Source organism: Mesocricetus auratus, unplaced genomic scaffold (genome assembly GCF_017639785.1).
Source record: "Mesocricetus auratus isolate SY011 unplaced genomic scaffold, BCM_Maur_2.0 Super-Scaffold_15014, whole genome shotgun sequence".
Lineage (NCBI taxonomy): Eukaryota > Metazoa > Chordata > Mammalia > Rodentia > Cricetidae > Mesocricetus > Mesocricetus auratus.
Window position 1 is genome coordinate 17,838,358 of NW_024429186.1, and position 27,174 is coordinate 17,865,531.

The 27,174-nt window shown below is 52.0% G+C and overlaps 1 protein-coding gene across 1 annotated transcript in view; it reads left to right on the top strand.

Moving 5' to 3' along the window:
• The first annotated feature begins 290 nt into the window (after positions 1-290).
• Ccdc88c (coiled-coil domain containing 88C) overlaps positions 291-27,174 on the top strand; it is a 117,253-nt gene continuing 90,369 nt past the window's right edge. The window contains exons 1-3 of the mRNA XM_040742622.1: positions 291-424; positions 901-1,001; positions 6,666-6,774. Of these exons, the coding sequence (XP_040598556.1) occupies positions 365-424; positions 901-1,001; positions 6,666-6,774 (270 nt within the window). The 5' untranslated portion in view covers positions 291-364. The remainder of the gene's footprint in view (positions 425-900; positions 1,002-6,665; positions 6,775-27,174) is intronic.

The window sequence follows — 27,174 nt, forward strand, 5'->3', positions numbered from 1 at the left end:
CCCGAGGCTAACACCGGGCCCCTCTCCCTCCCGGGCCGACACCGCGCCCAGGTCTGCGCGCGCAGGCTGCACCTGCCCGCGCACTCGGGCCGCCACGTGCTGTGGCCCCGCCCCGCTCCCCTCCGCGCTCCCCACGCGCTCCCCGCCGGGTTCGGCTCCGCTCCGCTCCGCTAGGCAGCGCAGGGCGCCGGGCGGCCGAGGAAAGGACCGCGTCGCCCCTCCCTCCCCTCCTCGCCCCCACCCTCTCGCTCTCCCCGGGCGGGCGGGGCCGCAGCCGCGCACCGTGGGCTCGCGCCCCGCCTTTGTCTCCCGCGCCCGCCGCCGGCTGCCAGAGCCGCTTTGTGCGGCGCGGCCGCGGCTCAGCATGGACGTGACGGTGTCGCAGCTCGTGGAGATGTTCCTGCAGAGCCCGCTGGTGACCTGGGTGAGCGCGTCCCGTCCTGCCCCCACTCCGTGCGGCGCCGGGAACCGGGAGGCTCCGGGTCGGGTGGGCGTCCCCGTGGGCTTCCCATTCGGGAGCGCGCACCTGTTCCCGCTCCGCGTGTCGCTGCGGGGTGGGGGGCTCCTGAAGCCCAGAGACCCGAGCTGGGGGCGCCGAGTGAGTGGGAACGCGGAGCGGCGGGCTGGGCGCGCGCCGCTTTCCGGTGAATCCGAGACGTGAGAAATATGTTGGAAAGTCCCTTTTATTTGTTTTTGTTTGTTTGCTCTCTCGCTTGCTTTTTTAACCCCCTCGTGCTTTGGGACGTTGGAGAAAAGTAGCCAGAAGTTTTCCTCCCGTCCAGCGTCTGTTGCCTGGCGCGGGAAGGGGACAGCGCTTGGGAAGGGTGCCGCGGTGGCGGGTGACCTCCCTGGCCTGCCTGTCCCCCTGCGTCAGACCGACGTGCCTTTGCTTCCCCACAGGTGAAAACTTTTGGCCCGTTTGGAAGCGGCCACCAGGACAACTTGACTCTGTACATGGATTTAGTGGACGGCATCGTTTTGAACCAAATCATGTTGCAAATGTAAGTTGCCTTTGCAGAGCGGATGTTTTCGGAAGCTTGAGATGGAGTATGCTGGGTGACCGGGGAGGGGGGAATGCCTGCACTGCAGGTGGGCCGATGGACTCTCCCTGGCAGCTTATTGGACTAAGGAAATTTGGGACCGATCATCTGCAAACTCAATGACTTGATGGGAGTCTGAACATTGACATTAAAAGCCACTTTTCTTTTTGGGGGGACGACGACGACACAGAACTGTACCCAGTGTCTGATTACAGGAAATGTCCGGTGGGTCCTGAGCATTGCAGTGTGACTGTAAAGTTGCACTGTGGCGTGGTATCTGGGTTTCTGAGTCTCCTTCCCATTTCGTGCCAATTGCTGGGCCAGATGCAATCACTAAGCCGCCTCATGTGGCTGAACTGGGTTCAGAAGCCTCCTTTAGGAGGCATACGGGCAGCCATGCTGTGCTTGGGCCGTTTGGCCTTAAATGGGGTCTCTGTAGATACTTCTTGGCCTCTGACCACATCCGTTGCTGAACTCTGCAGAGCATGAGTCTGACATCTTACCACCTTGCAGGTGTTGGCTCCTACCCCTGCGTTCTCTGTTTAACTTAGAAGCTTCAGGGATCATATTGGAAGTGTCAGTATGAGTCACAGGCACCTGGAACAAAATAAAAACACCTGGGTGTGCTCTGTGGCCCTGCCTTTACATATGCCCAGTCACCTAGGACTGATGGAGGTGCCACACTCAGTAATCCATTAGCTAATGAAAAACAGCTTCTGTTTCTAGCTGGGGGCAGGTAGGGATGACTTCCCAACTAGCTGGCTCCACTTGCTTTCGTAGGATGTTTGATGTCACAGTGGTGGAAACCCTGTCATCCTTTTGTGTGTGTGTGTGGGAGGGGGGTGATTTCGAGACAGGGTTTCTCTGTGTAGCTTTAGAGGCTGTCCTGGAACTCTCTCTGGAACCAGGCTGGTCTCGAACTCACAGAGATCCACCTGCCTCTGCCTCCCGAGTGCTGGGATTAAAGGTGTGCACCGCTGCTGCCGCCGCCACCACCACCTGGCTCCCTATCATCCTTTAAAAAAATTCTTCCAATCTCGATTTTTCAGCATTTGACCAGATTATAAAGAGATACATTTGCTGTTGGCTTTGTCGGCACTTCTCGAAGTACTCTGATGAAAATGGGTTTTTCTGGGGTGGCCTCCAGGCAGGCTTGGGCTCTGGCCACTCTCCCCATTCTCTTGGGCTCAGACCCCACAAATGGCTGGGTGTAAGGACCATCAGAACCTCAGCCTATCCCGGGAAAGCTGTCTAATAAAGAAAGTCCTGCTGGCTTTTACTTAGCTACACCCAGGCACAGGGGAGAACAAAAGCCCAGGGGCCGATTCTTTCTTCCCTGACCTTTGGAATTCCTGAAGCCTTTACCACTTGCTTGTAAATCAGGGAAGTCTGTTGGACCTTTCTGAGAAATGCCAATTCATCACTTGTTTGCATTTGGCCCTGGCTAAATTCTGTCGAAGGGTCAGCTGTTCCCTCCCTGCCAGCTCTCTGCTATTTTTCCCTCAGTGGTAGTCTAGTGTGATCACTCTGGAAGAAGAACCAGGTAGGTGTGCAGCAGTCCTGGAACAGCCATAGAGACAACGAGTGGCTTTCCTGAACCAGGAAGGGCAGGCAGGCATGGGTGAGCACAGGACCTGCCAATGATAATTTTCTGCTTCTAGGGAATCATAACTTGGCACCAGGTAACAGGCGTCAGATTTGCCTCAGAATGTGTTTGCCTCCGGAAGTGGGTGGGGCTTGACTGCCAGGGGGCCTGTGGTATGACTCCCTGGAATGTATTTTCCCAAACTCCATACCCTCACAGAGACAAATGTGCACGTAAACAAACAAACAAACAAAAAAACCCAAACCACAGAAACAAAAGAAGAACCCCCGCCCGGTGCTGGTGGTGCACACCTTTAATCCCAGCACTCGGGAGGCAGAGGCAGGTGGATCTCTGTAAGTTCGAGACCAGCCTGGACTACCAAGCGAGTTCCAGGACAGCCTCCAAAGCCACAGACAAACCCTGTCTGGAAAAAAAAAAACCCCCTTGACTGAGTATTGGGTATCCTAGGTGGTCAGACTAGGCCTGAGCCCAAGGTGGTCTTCCTACAAGCAGTGTGACACTGGGATTGTTGTTAGGTAGTTTGCTCATCTGAAGAGTCGGGATATGCTAGTACCTCCATCAATACTGGGAATGGGTGTTGGGGGTGGGTCACATACACAGAGTGCTTGGTTTCTTCAGTCTACTTTTTAAATAGTTGTGCTCGTGCACGTGGAGTCCGAGGACAGCTTGTTGGCATTGGTTCCTTCCTTCGACCATGTGGTTCCTGGACTGAACTCAGTCCTCGACTTGCTGAACCATTGACCTCTCCTCTGTGTGCATGCAGTCTCTGAACATCTGCATGACTCTTGGCCTGAGTCCTTTCCCGGTGATGGATAGACTGAGTCCAAGGTCCAGCCTAACTGACTGCAACTGGGCCTTAGCCTCCTCTTCTGCCCAGTGTCAGCCTGAGGATGGGTGGCTCATCTCAGTGGGTGGCTGTTACCTCCCGTGAGGGTGCCTGAAGACCGCTGCTGTGCTATTTTTGATAAATTCTCCCCAGTTGGGAAGCAGTGGCCTTTGGAAATGACAGAGCAGTGTGGCTGGCTGGTTTGGGGTGGGCTGTTACCCAATACTTCAGTGCCATCTGGAGGCTGGCTGTGGTCACGTGACTGCACCTGGCCATTGTCTGTGGCAACCCTAGAAGGCTGGAGTAGTCTCTGGGCCCTGGCCTCCCTGACATCGGCCCACCTGGAAGCAGGAAAGCCCTGCGGGTTCAGCTTTCAGGGGAGGCCCAGGGCTAGGATTGCTGAGTGGGAGAGTCCCCCGAGGGGTCTAGAGGGAAACCGGGAAGGCTTTGCTAGGTTCAGGTAGTGCCAGCCTCCACCACCACTCCCTAGTTCTGTTTCACTGGGCAAATTGCTCCATGCCCCGAACCTCGATTTCTTCACCTGTGATAGCGGGGCAGAATTTTGTAGATGTGGGGAGGGTTAAGCAAGATGGTGCGAGTTAATGTCGGGATGTCATCAGTGTGGTGTGTGTCTGTGTGTCTGTGTGTGTCTGTCCACTCAACAGTGGAGTGCATCTGTGCTTGTGAAAGTCTCAGTGGACTAGGGGCTGTGCCTGCTGACTTCTTTCTGCCCTTGCTAGGATGGTAGCACATTCACTGCACCTATTGCTTGTTTGGACTTTTGTGACCCCTGGGCCTCTGACCCCATTTCTGGCAGTCCGTGTGGGGCACTGAGTGGGTAGAAAGGAGATTTGCCTTCCTTAAGCAATGCTGAAACTTTTGGTTTATATCCTAATAAGCGCTCTTTACCCTGAGAGACTTAGTTAACCAAGGGAATGCTAATGACCATGATAATTAGTCTAATTAGTCATATAACTAATGTCAGGGCTCCTCTCTAGCATTCCTTCAATTAGCTGTTTCTTCCCCTGCCTGGGGAGAACAAAAGCAGATATGGCGGCGCATCCCAGACCCTGGGTGTGCACAGAGCCCTTGAAGGGAGTGGCGCAGTGCTGCAGACTGACGCTCTGGGTACCTGGTACCCCTGAGGTGGCCTCCCTGATGGAGGTGAACTCGAGGCTGTAGATGTGACTCCATTGGTGCAGTGCTTGCCTAGTATTCTCAAAACCCTGGATCCAGTCCCTGGATAGTAGGTGTGGTGGTAAACTCTTGGAGTCTTGGTAGGAAGTAGAGGTAGGGAGATCAGAAGCTTAAGGCAGCCTTTTCTACATAAAACCCTGTCTCAAAGAAAAGAAATTCAGGATTGAAATAATGAAACAGTTGCATATCCCAATACCTGCAGTCCCAGTTATTTCAAAGGTTGAGGCAGGAAGATTGTAAGTTGAAGGCCAGCCTAGGCCACATTATAAAAATCTGTCTCAGAAGTAAAAGGGGAGCACTAGGGACTGGTGATGAGTGCATGCCAAGCATGTGAGCAGCCTCAGGTTCATTCCCTCACTCTCCTCAAACAAAAGTTAGGAAAGACTGCAGCTTCTCACAGATTCATGTGTTTGGGCCTGTGAAACTGCCGCTCACTGTCTTAAAATATCAACTGACTTCGTCCCATTAGGAAGGCTTCTGTAGCTAAAATGCCTTTACAGTGGGAACACAGAAGGCTGCCTCTTTGCTAAGTTAATTTCAGTGGGACGCCAGGCCTTTATCTCCTTGGTAATGAAGGGCCCTAGAAGAAGCCTGACGGGTAAACGGTTTCACCAGACTCCATCATGGTGGGGGGACATTGAGGAATGTTGTCACCTGACTGCTGAAAACAGTTTTCTTGGTCCCCTGAGGGGACATGTGGCTGTTTGAGGGGCTGTAACAGGGCTATGTGAAGCCAGGGGCTGTTGAGTACATGTGAGAGAGTTTGCGTGCTTAGGGCATGGTGTGCAGACTGAGAGTGTATGTTGGGTATTTACCCAAAGGTTGACAGTTAAACAGCTACCTGAACCGATTCAAGATTTTCCTTCTGTGTCTTCATCTGGGCCTTGAAAGAACCAGATAGCCCTGAGATTTATTTCTGTAGCTCCCCACCCCCAGGCCTCAGGAGGCTCTGCGTCTTTATCACAGACGACAGATGTGGGAAGACAGGGCTTTGAGTTCCTTGCCCTTTATCCTTGGTGGTGCCTTGGGACACGGATGGAAGGGAGGCCTTTGCTGTGGAAAGCAGGTCCTTTCCACTTTACTCTGGCATACATTTCCCACGCTGAGGCCTTGGAGGACGGTCCTGCATGTAGATGAAGCAAGATGTAAATCTCTTGAGCTGACATCTAGTTCCTTTACAGCCAGACCTGAGTTTCGCCTGAGGTTGGAAAATGGGTGACACTTGGGTTTCCCATATCTGGCTTTTCTTGTGGGATTGGTGGTACACCGGTCCTGTCCTAGACCTAATGTCAGACTGTCAGGACACCATTGTGTCCCTGGAGTGCAAATCATGAACAGGACCAACCTGAATCCAGATGACAGGGAGATCTGTGCTGAGTGGGATGTGATTCTTAAGGTCACAAAACATGCCAGGCCACCCCCACCCCTGTTTTGTGTTTTTCTTTCTGTTTTTTAAGGATCTATTTATTTATGTATATGGGTGTTTTATCTACATGTATATTTGTATCCCATGGGACTATAGTTCTAGACAGTTGTGAGCCACCCTGTGGGTTCTGGGGGTGGAACCCAGGACTTCTGGAAGAGCAACTAGTGCTCTTAATCAATGAGCCATCTCTCTAGCCCCTATTTTTCTTGATATTTCATGTATTTTTCTTTGCTTGGCTTTTTAATGCTAAAATACAGTTTTGGATAGATTATTGGTTTTTATATATCTGTATGTTGGTTTTCACAGTGCTGACGCTTGGATGTCCCTTGTGGTGCTCCCAACAGTGACTGTGTTTGGCAGGGGCCTGGGTGAGGCAGCAGAGAAGATGGGTCATGTAGGGTTCTGGCACAGCTGGGAGCAGAGTTAGGCTTTGACTTGAACCACAGCCTCACAGCCTTATGGCCAGCAAAGGAATAACTAGGCTTGTGAAACTGAACACCGGTCCTCTGCCGGGGAAGGAGGTACAGTGAATGCCCAGGGGTGTGAATTTTACTCTGTTTCTCACTCTAGAGACCCCAGGCCCAGCAATCAGCGTATCCACAAGCATGTCAACAATGATGTGAACCTCCGCATCCAGAACCTGAGCATCCTGGTGAGAAACATCAAGACCTACTACCAGGTGAGGCTGCTCTGTTGGCCAAGGCTTCCTACAAGTCTGCAGTGGGTCCCCACTTGTGTAGGGAGGCCCTTCAAGCGGGTGTACAGAAGCCTCTGGGGTGCGTCCCCATGGGTTTGCAGTGGGGCACCTTGAATGGGTTCCCAAAAGAAACCAGAGTAAGTGGTCGCTGAATGCTGACCCTTGGAGCTTTGTGTTAGCCCTGCTGTGGGGTGTCAGTTGGGGGCGGGGAGCTCTCCCATTTCAGATTTCAGATTGGTTCATTCTGAATGCCATGAGGACCTGGAGAGCCTTGGTTCACAGCCTGTTGTCTGTGTGTTACTTGAGGACTCTCTGGAAGGGGCGCATGCCTCTGGCTTGGTGGCTTTTATGCAAGAGGAACCACAGAAGGCTATAGGGGCCAAGAATGGAACTATTATGCCTCTAGGTCAGCAGGAACCTGGGCTTGTGGAGTGAAGGATCCACTTGACACTGCTTGCTGTGTTTGATCAGATGTGCTGCGTGGGTCAGGGAGTGTTTGAGCGCTGTGTGGCCAGCACTGGTGGGAAATGAGCCGCAGCTGGCTTTGGAGTCTCTCTTGCGCAGGGAAGCTGCCTTCTGCCATATGCTATCTCTTGACACTCAAGGAGGAACCACAGTCACTCTGCATGTCGTGGTTTGAGAACCATTGTTTGTGCCAGGGTTTCCCCCAGACCTGTATAACCAGACTCTGCCCCTTCAGCTTCCTGGTCTGTAACTGAGTCCTGGTGCTGGAAATCAGGGGTCTCCCTCCGCTGGTGTGGTGAGGTCTCTGCTGACCTAAGGACCCCGTTAGCCGAGGCTCCCCTCTGCCTCGGTTGCTGACTTGACTCAGCTGTGAGACAAATGGCAGAGGCGCTGTGGCTTGGGCTTGTCCTGGGCCCAGGTCCTACCAAGGACTGTGGGTGTTGCAGGATTCTTGGCTTCTCTTCAGTATGGATTTGAAGTGGGTTGGGAGAGGGAAGTGTCTTGGGTATTCCGTCATGTCACCATCAGGAGAGGTGAGCTGTATCGTGTACACAGACTGTGAAAATGTGGCTGTGGCACATGTGCATCCCCGCACCTGTGAACACACACACATATGCAAGCATACCACATCCCTGCCACATGCAAAACAAAAAGAATGAGGTGGGGAGTTAGCTCATTCAGTAAAATACTTAATGTGTAGACATGAAGACCTGAGTTTGAGCCCCATACTCCATCTTTAACCAACATCCAGACATGGTGGCGAGTGCTTGTAATCCCAGTACTGGGGCAGCAGAGACGGGAGGATCCTTAGGACTCAGTGGCCAGTCAGCTTAGCCTAGTTGGTGAGCCTCAGATCCCAGACCGAGAGACCCTTTCTCAACAAAGTGGATGACTGCTGAGGAAGGTTGACCTTTGCCTCTAGGTACACACACGTAAATATTCAGAGCATCTTTTTTGTTTGCCTGTCTGTTTTGTTTTTGTTTGGTTTTCAAGACAGGGTTTCTCTGTAGGTTTGGAGCCTGTCTTGGAACCTGCTCTGTATACCAGGCTGACCTGGAACTCACAGAGTCCTGTCTCTGCCTCCCCAGTGCTGGGATTAAAGGCGTGAGCCACCAACGCCCAGCATTAGAGTATCTTTTCTGACTCGGATCTGAGCATAGCTTCTAGAGGCTCCCAACCAGTCCCATCCCTTGAGCTGCAGGTGTTTGAGGAAGGGGCCAGGGGCTCAGGGAGATGCCGAGAGTCCCAGGAGAGTTGGCTCTTGAGGCCAGGGTGGGTTCTCTGGGCTAATGGGAGCTGCACTTGGGGCTGGGTGTGCTGTAACCAGGGACATTTCAAACCGTGCGTCTTTATGCCAGCCTGTTACAGGCAGTGGTGCTCTCTGTGAACTTGGCGTCTGTGGTGAGCGGCCTGACGGCTGCACTGGCTGACAGGACAATCGGTGTCTGCAGGTTCTATTTGTAACAAGTAGTGCCGGAGGAAACAGGTGGTGCTAGGCATTCAGAAGACAAAGTCCCTACCCAGTCTGTGACGTGAAGTAGGGGAGACCTGGAGGAGATGCCACCAGAGTGGAATTCTCTGAGTGACTGAGTTTCCAAGTTTGTAGAGTCCCTGGAAGGCGAGGAGGGGACAGAGTCTGGGTAGAACCGGTCTTGGAGGCTCAAAACAGTCCTGTCCCTTACTCTTGGGAGCAGCATATTTACTGGGAAGGTGGCCCTGTGTCTCAAAGTTGACAAGAGTCACAGCTGAGCAGGATGAGTGTGCTGGAGACAGTCAGGAGTCAGGGTGTTCTTCCAAGGCAGAGGTGTGGCACCATCCAGCCCATGGTCCCCCTGCTGCCGGTGATTAGTTGCTGTTAGGGTCCAGGTCTGGCATGGATGAAAGGCCTCGAAACAGTGTATGACTGAGAGGTGGCTGCTGTGTAGTGTTCCAGAAACTGTCACACTAAGAAAGAGCTGGGCGACCAGGACTTGGAGGTGGGGAAGAGGACCCCGTGTTCTTGTCATCTCTTGGCTCTTTGAGAGTGGGGAAGGCATTGGATGACTGTCTAACCCCAGCTAAGTGAAGTGTACATAAGCACTTGCTAGGAGCAACTAAGGGTCGTTGTCCCCTTGTCCTGCCAGGAGGAAGGAGCTGGTGAGACGTGTGCATTCCTGGCTGGCATCTTACCTGGGCACAGCGTTTTGTGTATTCTTTCCTTCTGATTTATGGGGAACAGAAATTCAGTTCTCAGGTTAGAATACTTGGTCTGTATAATCAGCTTGAAAAACAAGTGCCGTGAAGGCAGCCGGCACGTCAGCCCTCCACCGGGGACAATCGCCAATCGAGTTTAGTGTTTCCTCCCCATCGTCTGGTGAATGGGTTTTGTTTTGTGCTGTTGTGGGCATGCCATAAGTGTAACTGCACATCCTGCCATTTTCCCTTCTAATGTAGCACTGTAGCTTATTTATGTGAAGGGGGTATTCAATGGGCATTTTCCCAAGGAACCACTGCCCAGCTTCCCTGTTGGAAAGTAGCCCAGAGAGTGGAATGAAATGACCCATAAGCCATTCCCAGCGAGGCTCAGTGGTGCACGCCTGTGATCTCAGCTTTGGGGAGGCAGAAGCAGGGGGACGGAGGGCCTGAGGACAGCCTGGGTTGCACAGGGAGTTTGAGGACAGCATAGGCAGCACAGTGAGACTGTCTTAACAGAACCAACCAACCAAGAACAACTGTTGCTCCTTCCTCTGTCTTGGGTGGCCAAGAGGGAGAGGGGTCGCCCCAGTGGGTAGGGCGAGGGGTGCTTTCTGGAAGACACCTTTTAAACTTATTATTTACACATACTGGTGTTTTGCCTGTATGTTTAACAGTGCATCCATCACATGTATCCCTGGTGCCATGGAGGCTGGCTGTGGAGTTACGGGATGTTGTGAGTGGCACTGGGAATCACACTTGGTTCCTCTACAAGAGCAACAAATGCTCCCAGTGGCTGTGCTATCTGCAACCCCAAGCTCCACTTTTTTGAAGTGCAGGGCCTTGACCATGCTAGATAATTGCCCCGACTGAGCTACATTTTCAGTCCCACTTTGTGTGACCTTTAACCTCTGTAATTGGCGGATGCCAAGCCGTAGATGCTGCTCCAACCCCGCCCCAGCCAGCTCCTTGTCATTTGTGTTAGATAAGCATGTGACAGCTGCTGCAAATGAGAAGTGTCTTGAGAAAGTGAGCAGTTTGAAGAGTGAAACACTTTTCCTCACGTTAGTGCGTGTGCATGTGTACCACCGTGTCTGTGGGAAGGTCATCCGTGAGAGCCAGTTCTCTCCTCCCACCGTAGGTAGGCTGGCAGCAAGTGCCGTTACCCACAGGGCCATCTTGCTGGCTGGAATGAAACACTTTGTCAGAAGTAAAACCAGAGTCAGGCAGGGTGGTGCACACCTGTAATCTCAGTATTTGGAGATGGGACTCAGGGGGAGCAAGCATTGATATATCCTTGACTACATGGGCAGTTTGGGGCAGCCTGGGCTGCATGAGACTTGCAAGGTCTTAAAAAATGCAAACAGGCCGGGTTGTGGTAGCACAGGCCTTTAATCCCAGCACTCGGGAGGCAGAGGCAGGCGGATCTCTGTGAGTTCAAGGCCAGTCTGGTCTACAAAGTGAGTTCCAGGACAACCAGGGCTACACACAGGGAAACACTGTCTCCCAAAACAGAACAAAATACAGAAGGAATAGAAGGCAGTGTCTGCTCACCATTGTTGGTGGCAGCATTTAAATCTCACGCATCTCTGCTGTTTGTGTGGCTCAGGGAGTGAAAAGAAAGGCATGTTTCCTTAGCTGGTTAAGGGGGAGAGAAATCCAGGCACACACGCAACTTGCTTCATGAATAACACATTACATTGGTTTTGCAGAGAAATTACCTTCCCCTGCTGCTGACTTGAAAGACTAAGGAGGAGGCTCGTCCTCTTGGTTGGCCAGCTCGGGTCTAAAGCTGAGGAAATTACAGATAATGTTTTTTGATTCTGGAAACTGTTTCCTTACTCCAGGTTAGGAAATGTAAAAGAAATTTAGTTCATCCATCATCTCCCCTCCTGGGGATGCCTGTTCACCGTGTAAAAGAAATTTAGTTCGTCCATCGTCTCCCCTCTTGGGGATGCCTGTTCACCGTTTGGTGCTTGCCTTTGCTCTCTTGTCTGTGTGGTTCCATAATCCCCAATGCCTGTGCACAACCTGTTTGTTCTTTTTTTATTGTTATTCATTTATGGAGGAGGGGGTGTTTTCCCTTGCCACTAATCCCTCATTTGTATGAATATCAGTGTTTTATGTGGCTATACTGTTGTCGACACTTCCGATGTCCCTGTTTCTGAATTAGGAGTGATACCACCCCTGAGCATAAGTGAGTGTTTCAGCAAATAACGTTTTTCATTTCCTCAGGGTAAATTCCTGTCAGGGAGTTGCTGGGTCAAAGGGTATGAATACTTCAGGGATGTTTGCTCCTGACTGCTACAAGTACCCTATTTATAGGCCTTGGCCTTTTTTCTGGTGAATTGCCTTTTTGTGCCTTTCACGGTTGTGGCTGCCGCCCTGTTTGAAAGACGCAGCATTCTGTGGTGCTGCTGAACACTGGAGATGCCTGTGTCCCTCCCTACCCCAAGCCCAGAGTCCTAGAGTGTATGTTTGTTTTGCTCAGTTTGCAAAGGCTGGTGCCTCGCTCATGCTAGGCAGACTGTGCCTGAGATGGTCCCTACCAGTCTGTCTGGGTGGAACCCACTGAAGGCAGTTTGGGGACGGTGGAGGACGGGAGAGATCATAGGGTCCCAGGCAGCAGGGCTGGGCTCTGTCCAGTGGTCAGTGGAACCTTTTTTTTTTTAACTTGTGGGCTTCAGTGTGAATCCTGGCAGTTAGCTTCAAGTTCAAGAGCTTTTGGGGAAATGAGTGGAGGACACCAGCTTGCCCGGGTCCCTCCTTTCCTCTTCCTGCCCTCTGCTCCCCCACAGGGTGTATGTGCAGTGATGAAATGCAAGACAGGAAGCCCTGGTGGCCCAGGGGTGGGTGTGGCTGCAGTGTGTGTGAGGGCTTCTCTGCTGTGTGTTTCTCCTGGGTCTAAAGGCTGTTGTTCCTATCAGAGATACCCCACGAGGGAGATCAGATCAGCCTTGCTGCAGCTTGTCACGGACATGGTAGTGTCTCAGAACACAGGCCAGGAGGAATGAGGACTGACTGACAGCTTTCTTTAGGTGGTGGCATTTAGCCTGCACCTATGCCTTGAGGGAGCCAGGCTGGTGAAGAGGTGTCCTGGGAGACACCTGAAAAATGGATGTGAAGTAGGGGCCCCCGGAGCTGAAGCACTTGGGGTGCCGTGCTAATGAATGTGAGCTTCATCCTGATGGATTTGGGTGGGTTTTGCTTGCTTGTTTTACTAGAGATCAAACCCAGAACCCATATGCTAGTCAAGCCCTCCACCACCGAGTTGCACCCCACACACCCAGAACTTTAAAAGGAGAGGATGGAGCTTTCCCCTCCTTATTTTAGAAAGGAAAAGGACTGAGGTGAAACTGGAGAATGAAGGATGGATTGGTATTGTCAGAGCAGAGGTAGGGCTGGTCATGTGACCTTGGACACAAAGGCCCGAACAGAAGACAAGGGGTGGCTGGGGCTCGGTAGAAGGCCCACCAGCCCGCGGAGAAGGGAGGGTCCTGTGGTTGGCGGGCACCTGGGGTCTGTGTCTCTGTGTGCAGAGGAACCTGCACAGAGAGTAGGAGAGCAGGCCGGCTCAGGTTTGAGACCTGCTGGGCAGGGAGGGGTCTGGGTTTCACAGAGCAGGCAGTCACGGGATGCTGTGGGTGGTTCAGCAGTCACATATCAGGGCTTCAATGGTAGGGTAACCACCCAGGCAAGAAGCCCAGGACCAGCTTGCAGGAGGAACAAGCAGGGCTCTCAGTGTGGAGTCAGGGAACCCCAGAGCACAGCAGAAACCAAAAGGAGACAGCAGGGAGGGACTGAGCCAGCCTGCACGTAGCTTGTTGGCATCCTCAGCTGTGGGCTGTGGACCCAGTTCCACTGAGATTCCAGGCTGAAGAAAGCTGTACTCTGTCAGGGGATCTGTCCCATCTCAGCCTAAGGACAAGACGGGTGCTAACTGCCGGAGGTGGCAGCATCCAAGGCCACAGGAAGCCCTTTTCTCTGGTGGACTCCCTACTCTGGTGCTCCCTCTCCCCGGCCTGCTGCAGCTTATCTTTTGAGCTCTGACTAGGGGTGGAGGTTAGGGGACCCTGGCCCTGGGGACTTGCCACATTCCGAAACCTCTGAGGAAGCAGAATGTGAGGCTACCTGGAAATTTGATTTCCATTCTCTCTCCCCTTCACCCTTTTGTTGTCAGCTCGGATGCATCAAGGCATATTGAGTAGCAACAGGAATGTGGGGGACTGAGCTCAAAGGGGAAACAAAAGGCTGAGACCAAGCCAGAGGGAGTTTAGCCTTCCCTTGAGACCAGGGCTTGGCTGCCTTGTTCTTCATTACAGCCACATCCTCAAGAGGGACACGTTGCTGGGCCCATTTTACAGGTTAAGGAACTAAGGCTTGTGAAGGAGGAAAGTTCAACCCTAGAAAGCAGCATGTTTTTCTGTAGTTGTTGGCTGCCTAGAGAAACTTTCTCAAAGCCAAGCTTTTGGAGTCTGTGTAGGGAGGTCACCTGCCCTGGGTAGGTCAGTGTGGGTGCAGCTTGGGGCTGAGCATAGTGGGCCAGGCTGGGGATGTTATTCCCAGAGCACCCTGAAAGGGCTGCCCCGCTTTCACGTCAGCCTGGAGCCCCAAGAAGCCGGGACTGGGTTTCTTGAGACACCTCTGAAACCAGCATTTCCGGGGTTGGGCTGAGGGAGCAGCTGGCTTTTCCCCTCACCCCCAGAGCAGCAGGAAGTCAAGATACAAGGCTAATTGCAGCTGGTGGGAGGGGTGAAAGGTGGGTCTGATGTAATTAGCAGAGTTGGGATTCTGCCAGGGGCATTGGAGGCTTATCAGGAGTTTAGGAGGGAGCTCGCTGGAGTGAGTGTGAGCACATGTTAATATGAATGAGTATGCATGTGTCTGTCTTCAGTGCACATACGTGAGTTCTGTGTGTGTGTGCAGGTGAGTGTGCGCGTGTGTGTGTTGAGTGTGCGCACACATGCAAAAGTCTGGCTGTTCCTGTGGGCTTCTCCTCTTCCTCCTGGTCTTGAGTCCGGATCTCGAATTGCCAAATTTCTTCCAGGGCTATCTGGAGCTGTGTGCTGGCCTGTGCCACTGCGCCTCTGTTCCCAGGTGTGGAGAGAGCCACCCGGTGCTGTGGTGGCTCCTGCATTGGTCTGCTCTGTCCACCCCCATGCTCAGGCGCTCAGGATTCAGTCCCCAGGCTTCAGCCCAGAGACCCGCACGCTCCTTCCTCTGCCTGCCCTCCTGGCTGGAATCTCCAGGCTGTTGTTTCACTGTGTTAATGTGTGATTTTCCACCGTGGCTCGGGCTGAGGAGGAATTGTGTTTGTGAGTCCCTCTTTGGTGGGTGCACAGACAGAAGAGTGGGAAGGCTGTTGTCATGGAAGCCGTGGTCATCCTCGTTGCTGGGCAAGAGGTCTGAATCCATGCTGCCCGAAAAATTAACAGTTAGAGCCACCTTACATGCTACACCTTCAGACACCAAGAGCCGCCCCCTTCCCCCCAGCCTCTTGGTCCACGGCGGTCACTGTTCAGGTCCTTGTGAGTGGCGCTGGGCACTCAGGATCGGTCATAAGACTCAAGCCATGCTGGAATGAATGACAGTTTGCTCAGTGGTGGTATCCAGTAGGAGGGGGGATAGGGTACGGGTTCTCGTGTGAGCAGGTGTAGGAGATGGAAGTTTTAAAGTGAAGTGGAAGGATTCTCCTTATTTCCTTGAGGTGGGTGTCAGCATGTTTGATGTTGTAACTGGTTTCTCACATGGAGTCAAACAAGAACTTGCCCAGGCAAGCTTGGTTGTTCCCGAAAGCTGGCTGCCTGGTGCCCAGCCAAGCTAATAACAGTTTTTGCTGCTGAATGAACTGTTCCCTTAGGAAAGACAGTTTTTTTTTTCCTTTTTTTTTTTTCTCTGACTTTGCCAAGACGTTCAGAACCCTGGCCTTTCCCAGATAATATCAGTGTGATGTTTCTAGTAACCATAAGAGGAGCAAGGGTTATAGAGGGGATGGTCAGGCCACGCCCCACCCCAGATTCTGAATTTATTAGTGATAGTTTGGGGCGTAGATATTTCAAGGAAGTAATTAGAGACTTTGGTAGTGTGTACATTGCAGGGGTCTAATGACTTGAGTTTTCGGGTGACACTTTGGATGTTGGGGTACTCTGAAGCAGAGGTCTTCAGAGAGAAGTCCCTGGCAGAGTCTTCAGGCTAGGAAGGGGAAACCAGCAACTGAGGGGCCGGATGAAAGGTGGGAGGCAGCCTTGAGGGAGAGTTCCATTACAGTATCCCCTGGGTGCTTTAGTTGTATTTGGGTCTGGGAACTCCTGGGCCCCATTCCTAGCACAGATGAACATGTGCTGTGGGGAGGCTTAACGAGGTGACCTGACAATGTGGGGTCTGTGAGCCACAACTGCATGGTTCCCCATCCAGGCTGACTTTGTATTGGGAGTGCCTGTGTTCTGTAGGTGAGGGGACAGGGTGCCCTGCAGGTGGAGAATGGAGGAGTCAGGAGATGCAGAAGAGTAAGAAGAGTAATGGTGACTTCTATAGGCGCCAAGGCTGAGCCGCTCACCTCTTCTCCCTGAGCTCCCTGCTGTCTGAAAAGAGGGGAGATTGGCAGTGCCTTCCAAGGAGGGCTAAAGGGGGCTTAGCACTGTGCTACACCGTGGGCGTGGTGGGCGTGCAGGGCGGCCTGCTCTGACTCACAGGTCAGCAGTGTGTATTCGTGTGCGTGCCTGTCTCTTGCCCTGCTGGCTCCTTTCCTCTCTGATCTTTCTGGGACTTTCACATTGATGGGAGCTGCCCGGTTTTGCCTGACACCGGCAACGAAACTCTAACGCCAGGCACTCGGTTCTTTTATGTTTGTCTCACCTCACCTCATGGCAACACGGCAGCCTTGTGTGTGTGAGTATGTGCGTGCGTGCGTGCGTGCGTGCGTGTGTGTGTGTGTGTGTGTGTGTGTGTGTGTGTGTGTGATGACACAAGCAGTATCAGCTGTTGCTTGATGAACTTAATACTTCAGGTAAAATCATTTCATTCATGGAACTGGAGGGTGGTCTGCTCTGGGCCTGCTCAGGGATCCTTACTCTAGGCCACAACCCCCCTACAAAGCCCCTGACCTCCTGCCCTTTCTGGACTGTTGAATAGTTAGTGAGCAGGGGCCTGCACAGGGCAGTGGCTTGGACCCTAACTGCACAGAGGAAACTAACTGAGGCCCGGAGCTGAGTCTGAATCCTCCTCCAGGGCCCCTGCTGTTTCCTCAATGGTCTTCAGGCCTTTCAAGTTCTGTTTGCTTTGTTGATGGAAATGCCACATGTCATATGTACTGAGAGCCTCAAGCCCTGGGAGGTAAAATTAAATTGATTGTTTTCAACCTGGTCTAGCCAGCTTGGCTCCCCAGAGCTTCCTAAGGTTTAAGCTTAATGAATGACCTTAAGCTTTAAAAAAAAAAAACCTTTTCTCTAATGCCTCCCTTCCAAAGCTACCGCCTACGGGCTCATCTCCTGTTCTTGCTTCAGGTCAGTATCTTTATCCAGTGAGGTACAGAATGCTGCCCAGAACTCTGAGGCCACTTTGGCACTTCCTGTACTGATACGTGTGACGTGAGTTTTATGAATGGAGCTTGAAGAGTTGCACTTTTGAAATGGAAATGGACTGAGTCATGGACATGTGTCCCAAGCTTGAGGTATCAGAGGGCTGATGGTTTCTGGTGATTCTGGCCTGCTCTGCTGACCATATGGGATGGGGTGTCCACACCTTCCCAGGAGACTGGCTCGGGTGAGGTGTGGGTCATCAGAGGCGTCACCGTTGCTCCCGGCTGCAGCCTTCTCCCTTCCTCTCCTGCCTTTACCTTTGGCTCTTACTTGCAGAGGCTGCCTCTGGCCTGGGCAGCACCTTGAGGGGGCTCAGGAGGCGCTTCCTCTCGTCTGGCCTGGAGGGTAACAGCGGGCAGCTGGATTTGCCTGTCCTCTTGCTCAGTCCTTGTAGGGTTCCCTGTTTCTGTGGCAGCCAGGTGAAATTCCTGCTGGCTTCCAAGCCCTTTCCTTTTCTGTCCAGTGGGGGTAACATCTGTCCGCAGCTCATTGGGTGTGTCCAGTTCAGAGACAGAGGGGTCCTTCTGGATCCTGATGCCCAGCTGGTGTCTGGTGATCAGGGATGTTCTTATGGTCAACTCCTGCCCATGGTTGCTTCCCTTGGCCTCCTCTGGAAGGCCCACACAGGCTCCTGAACCAGCTAATAGTTTTTGTTATCACCATCATCGGCTATCACTGCTCCCACTCGCCGTCTCCATGTCCCAAGGGCAGGAACTCTGGTGCCAGCTGCCGCCCTCGTACTGGCCACGGCTCTGCTTGGATCCTATGACTGATGCTTTCCTAAAAGCAGCCCAGCTGCTCCAGCAGCTTCCCGCCCTCGCTTGGGAGCCCAGAGCCAGTGGAGAGGTCCGCAGGCAGGTGGGGGTGGACCAAGATGGTTCAGCTTTTGTCTGCATTGAAAGTCAGAGCCTTGTTATCAATGGAGGTTCAAAGGGTGGGCTATGGTGATTTCTCAAGGCAGAGCCACGTGACAGGCCTTTTGATCTCCTCCTTCTAAACTCGCTGTTTTTAACTGAGTGTAATTAGAAATTTGACCGGCGAAGCTTCCACGTCTCTCTCTGTTGTGACTGATTGAGGTGCCTGCCTGGCTCCATCCTGGGATGGGAGGTCCGGGTCAGGACCTCTGTCCTCTTATGTTCACAGCCTTCCCTACCTCCAGGGTTAGTGGTTGGGATTTGTGGGGCCATGGGAGGAAGGGATAATCTGTCGCCAGGGTTTGCAGATCTTCTAAATCCCGGGGTCTGTTTGAACTTCTCCTGGGTCCAGCGTCTGGTACAAAGGCGCTGAACCACCAGGCACTTTGTCGGTGGGAACAGCATCCACTGGGAATGGTTATCTGGTAATGCCTTAAGAGTTTCCACAGCTCAGGGTCAGGAGTTAGGGGATGGAGTTAGGATATGGTTTGAAATCCATGTGCATGTTCAGGGTTGACGAGTTCAGAGGGTGTGAGGAGTAATGAGGTTTTTCAGTTCCTGAGTACAGCCAGAGCTTTAAAAGGCAAGAGAAAGGAATATAGTTTTCCAGAAAATTCAGCACTGGTCTCGTGGAAGGCTGCCTGGTTTTAGAAGTCATTAGTTCTTAAGCATGGAGCCCAGGGAGTTACTGTTGAACTCTGCAAGATGAAAAGAGTTGTGGAGATGCAGGGCGGGCTGGCGGTACAGCAGCGAGTATAATGAGCTCCGCTGAACCGTACACCCGAAAGAGCCAAGTGCTGTGCGATGTTAAGTATGTTATTGCAATTCAGAAACGAAAGCAAAGAAACCCCCCCCCCTGTTTTTTTCCTTAGAGGGAGGGGCAGGGAGCAAGACTGTTACGCTGTGAGGATGTGAAACTAGAGCCAAGGCTTCCGTGCCTCGGGTCTCATGAGGCCTGACACACAAAACCATCTGGAGAATGGGCGGGTTGTCTTCTGAGGCTTCTGGAATGTTCTAAATCATGTGTCTGTTGTGTTGGGTGTTAGGTGTTGACCCTGGAGACCTTTGGGTCTGTGGTGTGGAGTATTGATGTACCTTCTTTGTTCTTTGTTGTTATAACACAAAAGTTTAGTTTTGTTTGAGGCAGGGTCTCTATATATATATATCCTTGACTGGCCTAGACCTTCCTAATATAGATGAGGCTGGCCTAAAAGTCACAGAGACATGCCTGCCTCTGCCTCCCAATACCAAGATGAGGAAATGGAGGCTTAGAGAAACGAGGATCCTGGTGGATGTGAGGTATAAGGTAGACAAGTAAGTGTCCTTCCCTTCTGGGGCCCTGACCCTCATTCTTCTTCTCCCTTCTGAAGGAAGTAGACGGCCCGCATTCCACTCTGGCCTCACAGTCCTGGCACAGACGAGACCAAGGGTTGGCTTCTTGAATGGCGCTTGCCAGGTGCCTGGGTTCCCTGTCAAGAAGGTGCAGCAGGTTAGCTGTGGCTTTGCCTTTTGTCCAGCAGGGCTGGTTTGGAGTAGCCAGTTGGCAAATCCTGCACAAACTCTCTATCAGTACCTTCTATAAGTGCTAACAGCAGGGCCCAAGGACAAGGTTATTCATATACAGCCAAAAGAATCTTCTTCACTCCCAGTTCTGAAGGCTAGCAAGTCCAAGGGGCAGCACCTGACAGGGGCCGCCATTTCGCCATTTCGTGTCATAAAGTGGCAGGAGAGGGAGGGCCTGGAAAGGACCATTCCTAGATAAAGACCTTATCAGTTCTTGAGAGCAGGGCCCTGGGGCCCTAATCACCTCCCAGCACTGTTGCTTTGGGGATCAAGTTTCCACACAGTGAACTTCAGAGGACCCTGTTCAAACCAGAGGCTGCAGCACAGTTTCCCTTCAGAGGTTTCCTTTAAGGAGTGTGACAGCCCCGGAGGCCACCACCACCGTCTTGTATATTCCTCATTTTGCTGGTGGCAGGCTATAGGTGTTGCACTGGGGCTCGTCCTTGCCACGGGCATAAATTGGGGGGGATGGGCTGGTGTGGACCATGTGAGTGTGTGTCAGCTGTTTTTGTTGGAAGACATAAAATGGGCTTCTAATAAAAATATATGTGGTGTCAATCATAAGGGCCCTGGCCTTGAGAGGCTAAATAACCATAGTTGGTTGTATTAGTTTTTGTTACCGTGCTGAAACACCATGGTCAGGGCAACTTAAGAAAGAGTTTACCATGGCTTACAGTTCTAGAGGGATAAGGGAGCCTATGGTGGGCAATCTTCATTCAAACTACCATACTGGTTAGACTGTTCAACCAGCCCTTCCCTCCCTCCCTCCCTTTTTTTCCTCTGTCAGCTTAGGGCTTTTTCCTGCATCGAGACAATTACTCTTAAATCCTAGCAGCTGGGATGTTCCTGTGGCCCATGGGTTGTCTTAGGAGTCAGCGTTTATTACTAGTGTGTGTACACGCATGTGTGTGTGCGCACAGGTGCCTGTGGAGGTTGGAGGAAGCTTTGTGGGACCCATTCTCTCCTTCCATCTCACGTCATTTCCGGTTGTGACCGAGGTTGCCAGGCAAGGCCCTTTATCCGCTGAGCTGTCTTGCTGACTCCGTAGAAGACTTTTTTTTTTTTTAAGTTCATGTTTGTATCAATCCAGAATTAACCTGGCAGAGGAGTATCCCTCCCCGCTTGAGGTCTTTTGAGCCAGTCAGTATAGCCTTGGATCTGAACTTGGACTTGCTTCTAGAGGAGACACGAGTGACGTTCACAGGAGGAGGGTGGGGCTGGGAAGGTCAGGAGGAAGGTGGTGCAGAGGTCAGGAGCACAAGTCTGCTTGCTTTTGTCTGGAGAATGGAAGGAGGGTGGGTGGGTTGTGTCATTTTTTTCTCTCTCTTCCTAATTCTCTTGGCGATTAGCTGCTGAGCCTGAGGGACTCTGGCGGACCTTCCTTAACAGGAGCAGATTGGATCTCAGTGCAGGTGTGTGTCCTGGGAACCTGGGCTTTACTTGGCCCTGGTGCTGACATGGGGTCAGGAGCAGTATCCTGTCTTGGGCCGAGCAGATTCAGGAACTTGGGTGCTTTATCTCTGGCCTTCTATTTTTGCCACCTCGGTCATAATGAAAGGAGAGGACGCATACCTGCCACTCATCATCCCGCAGCCTCAGCACGCTACAGTGGCTCCCCGCTCACCATCTTGCTGAGGCTGCAGCCGGTCCCTGGGAAGGGAATCTCTGGCTTCCTTGCTTCCTTGACAGCTGAGGGTTATTAATACCAGGGGAACTCCTTTTGATGGATCCCCGAGGGAGGAGCTAACAGCTTGCTCCCCAAGTGTGCTTCTGAGTCATGGCCCACTTTTGGAACAGATCTGTCTTTATTTGGTGGGAGCGGCATGTGTTCGAGTGTCTCAAGCCTTTTTTAGTCATTTTTCGTGTTTCACACAGGCTGACAGCTTGCCATGCGTGTGTTTCTTGTTTATATATCGGTTTGAGCTCCTACTGTGAACTGTTAAGCAGCAGGCGTAGTTACTCTCTGGTCTGATCTTTGAGATTGCTGTGCCTCTCATCCGCATTACGTAGCAGGAGTGTGGCTCAGGCAGCATCTGGAGCCTCTGGAGCCAGCCATGATCCCTGTCCATAGCCTAATACATTTCCTAAGCAAATGCAGCAGGGTATCTGTCCAGGCGTCAGAGTACCTGAGCTCAGAGGTCAGAGTGTCAAGGGTATTAGAGAGTGGGTTATAGTCACCCAGAGCTGCAGGACCCAGCCCAGCCCTCATACCATACATAGGTGAGGACTTGGTTAAGACCACATAAATGAGTTAATGGTTGGACCAGGGATAGGGATATAGCTCAGTGGTAGAGTACTTACCTCACATATTTGAAGACCACACACACACACACACACACACACACACACACACACACACACACACACACACGAATAACAGAGCTTATCCTGGGCTGTATATAATAAAGTTGTCAGAAGCCTGGCTCTTCGTAGACTCATACACTGGCTGGAACTGACTTGAATGCCCCATTCCTTACCCACTTCCTCACTGAAAACAGTTGGGATATTCCCTGGACTTGACAAAAGTTCCTTGAGGAATGTTTGTAAGACTGTAGTGGCCCTTTATTGGTTGAATGTTGGTGCTTGAAAGGGTAGTGGGTGTGTAGCTTAGCGTTAGGGTGCTTGTGTATAATGTGCGGGCTTCAGTCTCCAGCACCATCACTTACTCAGACAGGACAGATACTGTAAGCAAGGCAGGGTGGCACACACGAGCGATTACATCGTTGAGGAGGTGTTCAAGGTCATCCTTGGCTAAATGCAACCCTGTCTCAAAAAATAACAGCAGAAGAAAAACAGAGCCTTGGGAAGGGGGCTTGGGTCACCCAGTGGGGTAGCTCTCACTTCCAACTTCTCCAAAGGATGCATGGGGCCCCCTTTCTTAGTGAGAGACCAGCTAGTTGACGTGATGGTCAAGAGAACCAGTATTGCTTGAGACTTGTATCTGCTAGTTCTCATCAGAGGATTTGGTCATGCAGTGGAAGCCTAGAACATCGATCTCTAAGCCGCTCCCTGCACCATAGAAGACAGCAGAGCAATGGCCCCAAGTGGTTTTGCTCCGCCCTCTTAGCCATCTGAAGACAGCATCAGACTTCTGCCTCAGCTCCAGTCCCTCAGGGTGCTTTCTTCACTCCTTGCCCTGTTTCCTTGTTAGACACCAGCCTGGCTGCATAAATCCCTGCGGAAAGTTCCCAGGCAGCGGGCTTCTGAGGATGATTAGAGTAAGGAAGGCCTGTGTGGTTTTGCTGCCAGGAGTTTCTACCAAGGCAGGCTCTACAGTTTGCATTTGACTGGAAATGTGGGGGGTCTGGGAAGGATTTGGGGACTGCAACCATCAGTGCTCTCCTGGGGGACGGTGCTGCAGCTCCCGGCATCCTCGGGTGTGGTCAACTGGACTTGCATGGGCTGCATTCTCTCTCCAGACACCACATCCCGGAGCGTGTGGAAGTGTTAAAAGCTGGGGTTGTGCATCTTGGAACCTGGTAGCTTGAGGTGGGTGACAGGTCTCTGGGGGTTTGTCTTGGGTGAGCATGCTCCTGGCTTGGATGCTGTCTGATGTAACCATGTTCCATTCTAAGCCTCACCCAAGGGATGTACTTCCAAAGTGTCAGGTGTCAGACAGAGTCTGCGGGATGTCCCCACTGCACCCCCAACAACACTCACCTCTGCTGGCTGCTTCTCCCGGGTCTCTCCTCTATGGAGCACCTGTCATTTGCCCAGCCAGCTTGAGGGGCAGCCTACAGGTCCTGAAGAGTTAGGACCTAAGCGGATAGACAGTAACAAAACACAGCTAAAAAAAAAAAACCCACCAGCAGCAGCTGTAGAGTCCATGCTGCCCAGGTGCCCAGTCCACAGTGGAGCCGACGTAGCTTTGGGGGACTCTTAGTGTTCAAAACCCGCCATACACATTCTTTCTCTAACACCGTGTTAGTGCCCGAGGCTGTGCGTTTTCTTTGTCCAGACCACTGTGGGATAGACATTCTACATCCTCGTGCTTCAGTTTCCGTATTTACAAGGTGAGGCTTACTGTAGATTGGGCTAAGGAAACGTAGGTCAATCTAGTTAAAACAGAATGGTGTCTGTCACTCGGTGCATATAACAGTCACCACAGCCACTTTTGATCTGAGGACACTCAGAACACCCAGAGGTGACTCATACACTCAGTTCTGGCTGCCATGGTTGGCTTTAAGCTCTTGAGATGGGTCCAGACAAGTTCACAGCTGATGACTGTGGAGCCGTGGAGTTGTCCCAGGCATGAAGAGGAAGTATTCTGGCCCCCAGAGAATGGGTGAGGCTTCCCTCCCATTTGAACAGTTGTGGTGTGGGAAAGTCTGAAATGTGCTAGTAACAAAACCACACACATGTGCTCTAGTGGTTTGAATGGTAAATGCCACCCATAGTCTCAGGCATTTGAATACTTCCTTGGTCCTCAACTGGAGGCACTGTTTAGGTAGGTTTAGGAGGTGTGTCCTTACTGGAGGAAGGATATCACCTAGGTCAGGCTTTGAAAACTCAGTCCATTTCTGTTTCATGCTTATGGTTCAAGATGTGAGAACCCTTAGCTTCCTGCTCCAACTATCACTCCTCCTGCTTGCTGACATGCGCTCTCTCTCTCTCTCTCTCTCTCTCTCTCTCTCTCTCTCTCTCTCTCTCTCTCTGTGTGTGTGTGTGTGTGTGTGTGTGTGTGTGTGTGTGTGTGTGTGAGAGAGAGAGAGAGAGAGAGAGAGAGAGAGAGAGAGAGAGAGAGAGACACGCGTGGGCATGTGCGCCCATGTGTGCTTGCGTACACAAGCCTGTGGATGTATATGCTGCTGTATTGATTCTGACATGGATTTGCTTTTTAATTGTAGCTTTGTCATAGGAGAAAGGAAGAGAGGAAACCCAGTCATCAAAGAGCCTATTAAAAATTACGAAGCAGATGGCTTGGGAATTATTGTCCTCATTTCATAGATGAGAAAATGAGGCCCCAGAGTATGGAATGGCTTGCCCTGGGCCATACCCAGCTGGTGGGAGGGGGAGTGTGTGTGTATGTGTGTGTGTGTGTGTGTGTGTGTGTGTGCGTGCGTGCGTGTTTGTTTGTTTGTTTTGAGACAGGATATCTCTGTGTACCCTGACTGGCTTGGAACTCAGAGATCCATCTGCCTCTGCCTCCCTAGTGCTGGGATTAAAGGCGTGCACCCCTGTGTTTGCCCTGAGTGTCTGAGTATACAACTTTTGAGTTCAGAACCCTGGTCTTTCTGCTAGAGAGACCACCATTTTTCTCTGCATCGGCTTCTGAAATGAAATCCCTGCCGTTACTTCTATTAGAGATGTGTTGTAGGTAGTGGATCCTGCTCAGGACAAAAAAGAGCTGTCATTGTAGTAGGAGCCAAGTGTGGAAGGGCACACTTAGAACCCTGCCACTAGGGCATCTGGAAGATTGAGAATTCCAAGCCAACCCAGGTGATGTAGTGAGACCCAGGAAGGTAGGGAGCTGCAGCAGCCTCAGGGAGAAAGGGAGCGGGGTCTTACTACATAGCCTGGGCTGGCCTGGGATTCTCAGTCTTCCAGGTGGGATCTGTGCCAAGCTGACACATTGTAAGTCACATGGATCACGGTCCTGATGCAATGGAGGGAGGCGGGGGAGGAGAGCCACGGGAGTTTTTGTTGAAGTCACTCACGGGTCGGGAGAACTGTGAGTCTGGAGGACATGAAAAGGCTCACTGGGACCTTGACTCTGGTTGATGGCATTCGTTGCTGAACTCCTTAGGGAAGCTGCTGGTCTGTGGAGTATGCTTTATCCTACCTGCACTTCGGATGGTTTGGGTCCTGCATCCTTGAGGACCCAGACCTCAAAGCAAAGTCCGCCCGGGGTGCTGTACTCGGTGAAAAGGAGTATTAATGCCAGTCCTCAATGTGGTGCATGAAGAGGCGCCTGATAATATAAGAGGCCATGGTGCAATGCCTCATGGGGCAAATTGCCTTGAATAACAGGAAAGGATGGAGTTTGTCCACTTAGGAGGATGGAAATTGTATTATGCTTTGATACTAGGTGGCTGGGGAACCTAAGAGCCACCCCTTACAATGGACTTGAGGGACAGAAAGATATCACTAAATGTACTACTGTGTTCTCCTCTGGGCTTCTCTGGTGCACCATGGGGACTCTCAGCCTAAGGAGGGAAGGAAGTGAGTACTTCAGGACCCAAGTCTAGCACGTGGCTCATTAGCCTCACCACAATATGCCCTGTCTGTGCCATGAAATAGCAGCAAGGCAGGAGACCTGGGGTTTGGGTGTTAGAAGGTATGAGGTGGAGGGGGATGGGCGAGCCACCGCCTCCTCCCATGACATGCTCTCGATGGTCCTTATGGTTTGGATTGTGAAGCACTGACTGTCTTGCAGTATGCTCCAGTCCTGCGGGCATCCAGATGTGGTACTTTCACTCTGCCTCTCCAAGACTTGGGGTGCTGTGGTACCAGTGCATAGTGAGGAGCTCAGGAAAGCTGTCCCCATCCTCGTGCTGGGGGCAGAATTGGCCTTTGTCAAGGGCACAGAGAGAGGCTGCCTTTCTGCCAGCTTTGTAACAGTCATCCCTCTTCTGTAGAAGTTTACACACAGATGCATTTATTTGTCTCACTGTGAGAAAAACTGTCATCTTTTTGAAGCTATTGTGTTACTGTGTTGTGTCCTCTCCACTGGAGAGTCAGGTTCTCTGTCCCAGCATGCAGCTGACAATAAAATGGTTTATAACCTGCAGGAGTGCTCATGTTTTTTCCCCAGTCACTCCTTTCACCAAGAATGAAGCTGTTCCCAGGGGTGTCTGATTTCCCACCAGCCATTCACCAAGTCCCACACTTTTGAGCCCGGAGAACTGGTTTTGTAAAGTGACAGCTCAGCACAATCTCCTCAGCCAGGAAGATGAGCAGCCTAGTGAGTTATGGCCGACCTTGGAGGAGGCCAAACACTCCCAGGCTCCTAGCCTTCTCCCAGCGTCTCTCCTGGGTCCTCTGTACTCCTGCACTCAAGCAGAATGAGGGAGGAGCCCTCCCCTTCCTGGGCTGTAGGGTGGAAGCCTGGATCAAAGGCTACATTCTCGGGTAGAAACCAAGCCAGTCATGCCTGACAGATCAGACCATGACCCCCTGAGTTCCTAGCTGGACCTCTGACCGAAATAATGCCAGCCTGGGAGATGATTTGCCTCCAGGGCAGGTACTATATCTGGGGCTGGAGAGATAACTCACTTGCAAGTAGCAGCCCCTCCACCGCTGCCCCAAGTCTGTAGGCTGAGAGACAGAGGCTGGAGCTGGAAGGTACTGAGAAGGGTGTCCTGCAGTGTAGGTCCTGGGCCCTAGTCAAGGCCAGCCTGGTCTACATAGTGAGCTCCAATACTGCCGAGGGTGTGGTTTCTTAGCACACACAAGGACCTGGTTCAGTCTCTGTAATGCAGAAATACATACTGAAGCCAGGCATGGTGGCTCAGTTCCAGTGTCCCAGTGCTCAGAAACAGGAGTGCAAGACCCATCTCAAACAAACTCAAAAATGGGTTGCAGAAATCAGTCAGCGAGTAAGAGCTTGCTGTGAAAGCATGAGACCCGAGTTTAAATCCCCAGCAGCCACATGAAAAGTCTGATGGGTACACGTATACCTGTAATTTGAGTGCTGCTGTGGGGGAGGACCGGAGGATTGTTGGATCTTGCTGGCTGCTAGACTCTGTCTC